The sequence below is a fragment of the Mugil cephalus genome, chromosome 9 (genome assembly GCF_022458985.1).
Source record: "Mugil cephalus isolate CIBA_MC_2020 chromosome 9, CIBA_Mcephalus_1.1, whole genome shotgun sequence".
Classification (NCBI taxonomy): domain Eukaryota; kingdom Metazoa; phylum Chordata; class Actinopteri; order Mugiliformes; family Mugilidae; genus Mugil; species Mugil cephalus.
This window is the reverse complement of record NC_061778.1, coordinates 3,181,033-3,191,359: the sequence shown is the minus strand read 5'-3', so window position 1 is coordinate 3,191,359 and position 10,327 is coordinate 3,181,033. Positions and strand designations below refer to the sequence as shown.

The 10,327-nt window shown below is 38.0% G+C and overlaps 2 protein-coding genes across 4 annotated transcripts in view; one reads left to right on the top strand and one right to left on the bottom strand.

Annotated features, from left to right (window-relative positions):
• Positions 1 to 993: 993 nt before the first annotated feature.
• blvrb (biliverdin reductase B) lies at positions 994 to 4,748 on the bottom strand. Its single transcript, XM_047593197.1, has 5 exons — positions 4,500 to 4,748; positions 2,908 to 3,069; positions 2,243 to 2,332; positions 1,929 to 2,060; positions 994 to 1,299 (listed from the first exon to the last, which is right to left on the bottom strand). Exons 1-5 carry the CDS (start codon positions 4,582 to 4,584, stop codon positions 1,145 to 1,147), a joined length of 624 nt encoding a protein of 207 aa, XP_047449153.1. The 5' UTR covers positions 4,585 to 4,748; the 3' UTR covers positions 994 to 1,144.
• Positions 4,749 to 7,229: 2,481 nt separating this feature from the next.
• The window catches only part of LOC125013406 (spectrin beta chain, non-erythrocytic 4-like), an 88,137-nt gene continuing 85,039 nt past the window's right edge, over positions 7,230 to 10,327 (top strand). Inside the window, exon 1 of one of the 3 annotated variants that reach the window (XM_047594053.1) lies at positions 7,230 to 7,719. The gene's annotated coding sequence lies outside the window, so the exon portion shown is untranslated. The remainder of the gene's footprint in view (positions 7,720 to 10,327) is intronic. The other 2 variants (XM_047594050.1, XM_047594051.1) reach the window with 2 other exon arrangements.

Here is a 10,327-nt window from a genome sequence, read left to right as displayed (position 1 = left end):
GTACATATTCAGCCTTCAAGTCAGGAGATTTTTAAAAGCACTATGTGAAATTGAATTAAATGTGATTATTATGGAGTGCAGATTTGCTAATATAGGCAAGTTGAATCTAAAAAAATAAAAAATAAATGAATAAATCCCTTGCAGAGTATTATGCAGGAGCAAGACATAATTCATTTATTGCTTATACAACATAGGCCAAAAGTTTCTGTTCACGATGCCTTTCTTAAAAACAGCTGTGAGTTCTATGTATTTTGGGATGTATTTACTACATGATCACACTTTGCTTTTATTTGTATGAACCATTTTCCTCAATTTACCTTCAGGTGAACATTAATGTTACCAGAACATTGCTGAATAAATGTCAGCAAAAGAAAAGAAGAAGCGCTTAGTTTTTATGGTCGGGAAGATTTGCAAGAGTCACAACTTCAGTGCAAAAGTTTAAAAACAAATCTCAGTTTTAATTATTCACTTTAACTCTTTGTCTTTTGAGAATCTGCAGACAAATATCTGTTGTTCAACAAATTCCTCCTATATGTCATGATGTTGTTAAAGCCAGAGGAGGAAACTATGAAGAAAGAAAAACTCAAATACTTGATAACTATAGTAAAAATGTCTTCTGATAAGTTCCTCTTTATATAATAATATGTTTATTTTTTAATGTGTACATCTTTACACATGTAATGTAACTGAGTAGCTGGGATGTGTATGTTCGTGGCGTCATTAGCAACAAGTAGCCTGCAGATATTTGCTCATTCATATGACACTTATGAAGAACATTTAGTACAATAACGTCTTTTATTGTGAACGTCTATAAAAAGGGACGGGGATTATAACAGTAGGACGAAACATCACATGATGTAACGCTGGACGACGGGAAACAAAGAACACAATATGTTAATGGGCCGCTTGTGTGAAAAGACATGTAAACAGCTGTAGCTGCGGACAAACTGAAATTAGTATAAAAATATAATGAGAACAAGAAAAAGCTGCTCACAAGTGAAAACAGGGAAGATTTAATGGTTTATCAAAAAAATATCACCAGTAGTTTGAACCTACACAAATATCTTTCTGTCATTTATCTGAAATATTTTCTCTTCTAATATAAAAAAAAAAAATAAATCAGCCACAGAAAGAGATTTAAATCCTATTTGTACTCTCCCCACACGCCGACAGTCTTGCCGTCCCACTCTGAGGTGGACAGACACTTGACGAAGAAGTGTCCCAGGTCGTGTTTGGAGATGGCTCTTCCTCTCAGCATGTTCTCCGTCGCCATGTAGCGCTCAGTCAGAGGAAGGTCATCTGGAGAGAGCAAAACAGAAACGAAACACTCGGTAAAACATGACAACGTGTCGTCGTCTGCAACTCACAGAACAGAGAGAGGAATCTAAAGAAGGAGGGAATGGTGGAATAAATAGAAGTGTTATATCGGATCAAAACTCAGGACTTTGTGATTGATGGGTTTCTCAAAACTTCACTGCAGTTTCTTCTATTTAAGAAGATTTATTTTAGAAATATAAACCAAATTCTACGTGTATATAAAACTATAATTGGGGCTTTTTGACTGTGTGAACTTATGATGTGATCTAATTTTACCTATAGCTTGTTTTTCTGTCTCAGGTTTTTTTCTTTATTAAAAACTTCAAAAGAATTTTAAGAACAAAATGATATCGTGAAAAAGTCACTCATCTCAGATCAGATGGTTAAATAGTACATTCCATTTAAGACGGAGGGCGGAAGTTGGCGTTCCAGTTACAGAAGTTGGTGGAAACTTGGTGTAATCAACATTTGCATTTTTTAGTAGTAGTAGTGAGGATTCTACGATTTTCTGAGTAGAAATTCTGACTTCCGAGCACAAACAGAACGCGCCATAACCACTGCACGTTCTGTTCAACTCTTTCTTTCTTCAGTTTCCACGACGTCCTACTCACCGGCGATGTGAGGGGGCATAACTGCCACGTAGTCCAGCCCCGAGGTTTTCAGCACGGTGTACATCCTGTCGTGGTCCTCCGTCACAGGGACCAGGCGAGGCGGGACTTTAGAGCGGTCCCACAGGAGGAAGGCTGTCAGGGAGAAAGACCAAGATGAAGAGAGAAAAGAAACTCGTGTAGCTTTCTGTCATTTATATTTGGCATTTAGTTGCTTTTCATTCTCAGTCTCAGGTAGATGAAGAACCAATGTTTCATACATCATACACTAAAAAAAAAACAGAGATATATTTGCCGAATGCATCGGCGAGTCGAACCTGACATGCAGCCGATCACTTTGCGGATTCCTCGTGCCTTCATGATGTCCACGATGTTCTTGGTGCCCTCAGACATCATGGTGGTCGGGCCTAAAGAACACAAACCAGATCATCACTAAGGTTTTTGAACAGCCCCAGTTTTGCTTTGCATTACTCTGTTTGAGCTATTTTATCACAAAGAGTAAAGCGAAGATGTGAAAATGCAGTATTTAGAAAATTAATTTAAAAACTGAAAGGAAGTGTTCTGAGACTGAAGACTGAGGTGAAGACTCATTTGAACTAATTTGAATTAATAACGTTACATCTGCATGTAGTTATTATTCAATACGCGTGTTCTTTAGCACAGTTACATAAATCTCATCCATCTTTTACTCATATCACACGAATACAATGACGTCACAGTGTTCTATGCGGTAAAAGTCTAATGGGGACCTCTAGTGGACGTCTCGCGTTATTACACCGGCAGAAACCTGGAAATGAAACTTAACCGTAACGAAAACTGATGAAAAAAAGGCATGTAAAAAGCAAAAGTGAATGGATGTAGACACTAAATTTAGCTTTTATTAATGCAGTAGTGTTCACACGGACCAAAACTACTGTTATTTTCCACTGCCTAGATAAGACTTTGATTTCTTCTTCTTGTGCTTTAAACTACAGCTCCTTACTGAGGTCGTTCCTGGTGCCGAGGATGATGATCACGGCGTCCTGGCCCTCCATCGTCTTCTTCACGTCCTCTTTATTCAGAACGTCTCCCACCACCACTCTGGAGGCCTTGTGGTCAGCAGGCAGCTTAGCAGGGTCACGTACCAGCACCGTCACACTGTATCCTGAGGGCAGAAACACAAACTACTGTCACTAAAGATCCTAAAAATCAAACGTTAAAGTTCAAAAGTTATTCCCTTTACACCTAGTGAACGCATTTATTTCCTAAAGTCCTAAAGTCTCGTGATGGAGATGAGAGGAACATCATTAGTACTATTTAAACAAAGCATAACACGCTTCCTGAAAACATTTAAAAAAAATTGTTCCAAACTAGAGAAAGTATTTTTCTGTTAAGAGGAAAATTTTATTTTAAACAACCTGGAGTACGTACAGTTATTAAAAGCATGTGCATATCAGTTTGTGAGTCATCAAATTATAATTAGAATTAAAGAATAATTATAATTTTAGAATTATAAAAATGAACTCTAATCAACTTTTTTCATTCATTTTGGAAATAAATTTTATTCTTTTGTTTGTTTTGTTCTTTTATGTTCGAGATAAAATTTAACAACAAACAATAAACATGTTGCCTTGTGTGAGTCATTAAGCACCGATTATTTCACCGGGCTGGTGACACTGACCCGGACAGTGTCACTGTCACCTTGTTTTGGTAATTATGTCATAACTGGTTCTTGTTAAAAACTGAACTGCATGACATAATAGATTCAGCTCCTTTTTTTCCAGAAACTGTTGCACAATCTTCATCACCTACATGACAGAAATCCCACCCTTCATGTCCAGACCAGATAGTGAGCAGCTTTGTGCATCCGCCTACTGTGACTCAGCTAAACGCTGACCCTTAACGTCCAACATGACTCAACAGTTTTTTTTTTGTTGCTTTTTGTTTTTTTGTTTTTTTTGTTTTGGCCTGTGATGACCTGGAGGGAGGGAAATGAAAATGCTGCTCAATCAAATGAATCATACGACATAATGTGCTTACGGAGGTGATTTCATTTGACAATTTAAATTTCAGTGTCTTTTTTTAAAAAAAAAAAAAAAGTTTTAACCTAATTTTAAATGTGAAATTATAAAGAATACACAAATCAAGTCAAATATCACAATATTACGTGTCAGTTTAAGTAAATGAACATAATAGTTTTGAACAATTACAATAGATATGGGTGTGTAATGTTAAAGTGTGGCCGTAGTTAACAATAACAACACAAAGGTAGATTTATTTTAATATTTTAAGAGAAGCCATGTGGGTGACTGACCTTTTATTTTTATTATGAAGCATTCCAGATATTATTAATTAGAGATGCAGAATTTATTGATTGATCATTAGACAGGAAAGTCACATGAGTTCAGGTTTATCCCTGTGTGACCTCACTGTGCTGCAAAACACCAACTTTATTTAGTCACAACGCGACATGAAGCAACCATTAGGGATCAGCCAAGGACACTCTATTCTATTCTATTCTATTCTATTCTATTCTATTCTATTCTATTCTATTCTATTCTATTCTATATTTGGGTGTTTGGTTCGTATCCTTACCTGCAGCCACCGCCAGCGGCAGGGTCGCCAGTCCGGTCATTCCCGTGGCTCCAAATATCGCGACGTTTTTAATGGAGTCCGACATTTTTTTCGTATCAAGCGCGACGCACGAGCCAGCGGCACTTTCTGATCCAAACTATGCGCGAGGCAGAAGGGGCACTGTCACCGGAATGCTCTGGGTGTTTTTACGCACGACTCTACAACATTTGACATGTTCAGTGACGCCTCCTTCAAGTGACAGGAAGAGAAGCGAGGCACCTCCACGGAGCAGACTCCTCCTCCTCCTCCTCCGCCTCCTCCTCTTTAAAGGAGCCCTGCTGCTCCTGTTCTCATGCATGTTGTCCTTTGCATCACATCACTATAGCTCTATTTCTATCATTCATTTCTTTCACTTTGCTGCGTGTGTGACCTAAACAATTGCATGTATATTAATTTTTAATTATACTTTAACTTTCACTGCAGTTACTTATGTATTTATAGATTCCACTCGTGTAACATCTGTTTATATGTGGGTTTGTAGTAGAAGTAGTAAACAAATAACTTATTTATTTACTTATTTATTTATAATTTTGATGCAAAGTATATGCAAACTATGATATTTTATGTACAAAGTTGATGCTGCTTTCAAACGTTTGTTGTAAAGTTTTATGTTTTTTTTATTTGTGTGAAGCACTTTGGTTTGAGGAAAGGTGCTTTATAAATAAAGTTTGATTGGATTGATTAGTTATAGTAGTGAAAAGTAGTGTAGTTGTAGTACCAGTAGGTATCATTATCATGTCTGAGTGTGTATATATATATAAATAGCACAGTGGGACTAGTGCGATGAGGCACCATGTTTCACACCTCTCTATGTTTTCATTAACATATTGTAGAAGTGACAATGAACACAACTTTAATCTTAGATCTGGATTTTATCACATTAAAGGTGTTTAAATTGAAGTTTTTGCGAAATGCTGCACACCATTTCTATCTTATTCCTAATGTGGCTATGTTAAAGGACAGAGTATTATTTAGAGACAAATGGCTTCAGAGCAACAAATGTAGAGAAACGGTGAAGCCGGTTGTGCGTTCAGGCTGTGCTCTCAGTGTGGTGTACACACGCTGCTTTTAAGCTTCTTTTTTTAACGCATCTCCTCAGAACTTCAAAAACAGACGCACACTCTTAGAGTGCACTTATCTCTTCCACTCCCCGATCTCTTCTCCTGAAAGTAGTATTTGTGCACTGACACAGGCTGTGAGGTCTCTTGTTTCTGGGGAAGATTTGTTGGCTCAGATTTGCACCAGAGTGTATCACTTTTATTCCTTGTTAATGTGTTTAATCTGATAAATAAAGCACCGTTTCCGGTTTAGCATTTATACATTGTGTTAATTCTCAGCACAGATGTTACAAATAGAGAATAAATCAACATAGATGACTCCTAAATATGTTTCTGGCAGATTAGTGTTAAATTAAATTGTAGAACAACTGTAGCTGCCTTAAAATGTGCAGAATTTAATTAGGAACTAAACTCTTCAAAGAACTGAAGAACTCGAATGTGATCAGCCTTATAAACTCCATGTGTAGTGATTCTACGTGAAACAGTAGTTGTTTTCTCAGATATATTCTGACTTTCAGAGATGAGCTAGAGATATTTATGTGTCATCTTGGTCAGTCGGTCATTGTCAGGGGGTCAGCACAGAATGCACAACTAATTTTACAATATAGTTTATTAACCCTGTTTTCCCCAAATGAATTCAAGTTCATCACATCATTATCGGTCAAGTTAAACTAGCAAATAATATAAAAGCAGGTATTGTTCAAATGTGCTTCAGACCTGAGCTTTAGTTTGGTATTTTTAATTTCTCCAAGGTATTTGGGATTAGTTGGACCTAAGAACCATAGAAACTAAGCACCACCTTTGAACAGGAAATATATATATATACATATATGTCCTCATGTGGACACAGGGATTATTTCACTGTATATTATAATAAAAGTCACCAATATGTAACAAAAAAGAAAACTGGTCATGCAAAGTCAGAATTGCAAACACTGAATTCCCAATGTCCTCAAACGAGTATTTGCTAAATAGTTAATAAGCATAAATGGACAAGTTTGAGGTGAGGTTTTGTCCACTTCTGTTATGTGATGGACTTCAAAATTAATCTGCTGAAACACTCGCCATCATGTTTTTACACCGACTAGTTTCTATTTAATTATGAGGATGAAACTTTGAATAAAACTGCCACAAACCTAAAACTTAACATCCCCATATGAGGACATATGGTCTCAGGAGATGAAGCCTAATATTTTAACAATATGGCTTTATTTTCATTTTATATCCTTAATAATCTTTGACTTTCATTAAGTGTTCCTCAATTTCTTCACTGCATCCAGCTTACCCTTTATTTATTAGTGATATATAGAAGATAATAATAATAACTATATATATAATCACAGCCCACATTAACTACTAGTAACCATTAACTTGCATCTTAAAGTCTAAAATTCTCTAATGGAGGCTATAGTGTGTTAACTGGCCAATTAGTTAGGTCCACCACTTTAAAAACGCCCCCAAGGTAAATTATATGGAACTCTATGTGATAATTAATGCTACTTAATTATATGTTGTAGGCTAAAGTTAGCCAGTATATTATTTTTTAGTTATTCTTGTTAACAGTAAGGCTTAAAAATGGGTCAGATTACTTTCTTATTTATTTATTTAGCTTTGCTGCTGTAAAACACGGCCTCTTGTGGCTTTCTGTTTCCACTGTCAGTCTCTCCCTCTCTCTTCTCTGCTCGCCGCACTGGTGCTGACATTTCTCTCCAGCATCACCAGCGGAGAGGAGGAGGAGGAGGAGGAGGAGAAGGAGGAAGGAGAGGTTGTGTCAGGTGGAAACGGGGACCTCTATGGATATCATCATCACCCTCCACCGGCTCGCAGCCTCAGCACCGACAGCATCTCCCGGCCGGCGGTCACTGCGCCCCTTCTATTGCGCCAAGGCGTCGGATTTCCAGGGCGGTGCGCACTCCCCGGGCTGCTGCTGCTGCTGCTGCTCCCGTAATTACCCGGTCAACCCGCTTCCTAGTGCAGTGAGGACTAATCGAGGGAAGACCCAGCTGGAATAAACGCGGAGCGTCGGTCTCCTCCATTGATAAACCTGCTCTGCTCATCGATTCAACCCAGCGACGTCTTGGATATAGAGGAGGATAAAACCAATCCTGACACGGAATCTAAAGGTAAAGCCGATGAAAAGGGGCGACAGTACGAACATCTTCTCCGCGGATTTTTCGGTTTATTTTGTCGTTGAATGTGTGAGAGGAAGGAGTCGAGATGCATGTTTTTTTTTTTTTTCCTTTTTTTTTTTCCAGGGAAGCCGGCCTGCATTTGGGTGCAGGGTACTGCAGTGATCCGGCGGGGGGACGCACTGTTTCCTATCGTGTTTCACCTACATGTGTTACATGAAGCATGCATGTAAAGGTACTGACGGTGCCTTAGCAGGTCCGATTGTCTGAAGGATAACGGGGTTAAGAAGCGGAATAGAGGCCTAGTGTGTCGGCTGTGATATGTTGTTGCACGTTTTACCGACTCAGTTTCGGCTTCTTTGGAACCTTTAACTTTAAATGACTCATGATTACGTTTGTTTCTATGGACTTTTTTTTTATGCAAACGGTGCTCCAGTGCAAACAGCAGCTTAAGTTAACGTGCTAAATCTCCACAGTAATGCTGTATATATTCCAGGAGGAAGTTCTGACATGTATGTGGTGTCACTGTGTGACCTCAAATTACTTTGACATTTCTGCCTCCTGTGATGTCAGTTACTGTTGAAGGGGTTTTTGTCTCTATGGTGAGATAGAGGATGTAGATTCAGTCAAGTTATTCTTATGCTTTAGTCAGACCAGGCCTGCAGGAGCATAGCTTGCTTTAGCGACACAAGGAGCCGATGCAGTGTGCAGCCTGTCAAACGTTTGGTCTGTTTGATCACAGCTGCAGTTAACAAGCTCAGTTTCTTTTTTTTGCATTAAGAGGTGTCATTGTCTTTTGAATAGAAAAATGAGTTGTTGTGTGCAGGCATGCAGGTGTGGGTTAGTTAGTTAGCTTTGGTTAGCAATGGAGCAATGGTATGAACACTAGAAATAAGAAATGCAGAAAAAGCAGAGACTTGGGCATCTGTATTAATTATATTAAAGTCTTTCATTGAGACAAACAGCAAACAGTACTTCTGTTAAGTTTAGTTACATTTATTGACATATGTATTCCTCTAGTGGTTTATATGGTAAGTGTTTTTGACCTCATGGTGTCAACAGTTTACCTACTGTTGTAGTGTTTACGCTACAGTAAATGATCACACTTCCTTTAGGTCTTGTCATTTGTAAAGTGTACATACTTTATTTAGGCTTCCTATAGAAAATGGCACCAATTCTTTGTGGTAGTTGTTGGTGGGTTGTTAAAGGTTTTGCCTCAGGTCTTTAGTTGTTTTAGTTAGTGCGTCTCAGAGATGTTAAAACACGACTGTAAAAAGATCTGATAAAATACACTGTGTGTGTGAGACAGTGTTTCTGTGGAGCATTGAATCTGACAGAAAATGATTATTATTGTTGTTTTCTGACAGCGGTACATTTATTCAGTGGATGGACCCACATTAATTCCAGTTTTTTTTTTTTTTTTAAAGCCCAGTCAAGATGTTTAACAATCTTAAACTCTGAAGTTGTGTCAGCCACACACCAAATCACTTTGAAACTAACATGTTGGGCAAATATCTGCAGAAAGAATAGATTTATTCCAACCAGCGCGACCAGAACGTGATCAAGTGTTTACATAGTTATTAGGAGCTAATAATTTCCTATCAAACAGATTATCTACCTCTTAATCTGATTGGGTCAAGTCTGCTCTGACTGAGGTGGTCACACGAGTCATTTTTATTCCAATTATTATCAGTAGTATTATGTGTTGTGTCTCTTCATGTTTGGTTTGTTGCCAGACTCTTTGTTCATGACTGTGCGTTTAAGTCTTCAGAGTGAATTTGTGACTTGTCGGTGGATGGAAGAATCTAAAAATCCTAGAAGTCTTTAACTTGCGTATGTATGTTAATATAATATGCTGCTATTTATATCTCTGCTACAGTTCATTTTGTCACCTATCTTGTTGCTACACTTTGTCTGCACCAGGACATCTGATGCTATGTTGTTGCTCTATAATTTGTCGCCCCTGTTTTAATTATGACTTTGGGTCCTGCCGAGTCAGAACTGGGCGTCGGCTGCTGCTCTTGATGTTGTTTCACTCTGTTGAGGTGAAGTGAGTGAAAGTGACTCAGTGCAGTGTGTAAAGTGCGTACTGTGTGACGTCACAGTGAGGGATCTAGTCTGTGTGTGTGTGTGTGTGTGTGTGTGAGATGGACAAAGAACAGAAAAAGAGAGGCATTGTTTATCTCTTGAAAAAATGATCTAGATGTCAGGGATTTTTGCAGAATAACAATAGTTTAGGACGAGTCTTGAGGTTAGATTTGTATTGGAATAGTAGTTAGGTTTAAGATTAGCTTGTGTTAAACCAGTATAGATGCAAATGTAGATTTTTTTTAAAATATTAATGCGAGACCTGCAGGAAATGAATTGTGAAACAGTCCCAGACACGAACACTTAAAACGAGTTTGCATCTTATAAGCACCAGAAAAAGTTTTAACCCTTGAATGTGATGAAGATGAATTTATCCTCGTTTTCCACCGAACATGTATAAACACAGTAGAAGATAGCGGTAACTTCACGATACGATACGTATCACGTTACCTGAGTCACGATAACGATATGCGATATTATGATATTGTGATATATTTCAATATTCCACATAGTT

Excerpts from the sequence above, each read along its gene's own strand:
- blvrb (XM_047593197.1), bottom strand. The coding sequence starts at position 4,584 with ATGTCGGACTCCATTAAAAACGTCGCGATATTTGGAGCCACGGGAATG. Across the intron at positions 2,333-2,907 it reads CGGCACCAGGAACGACCTCA|GCCCGACCACCATGATGTCT; the intron begins GTAAGGAGCTGT and ends TGTGTTCTTTAG. Across the intron at positions 1,300-1,928 it reads TATGCCCCCTCACATCGCCG|ATGACCTTCCTCTGACTGAG; the intron begins GTGAGTAGGACG and ends TGCTCTCTCCAG.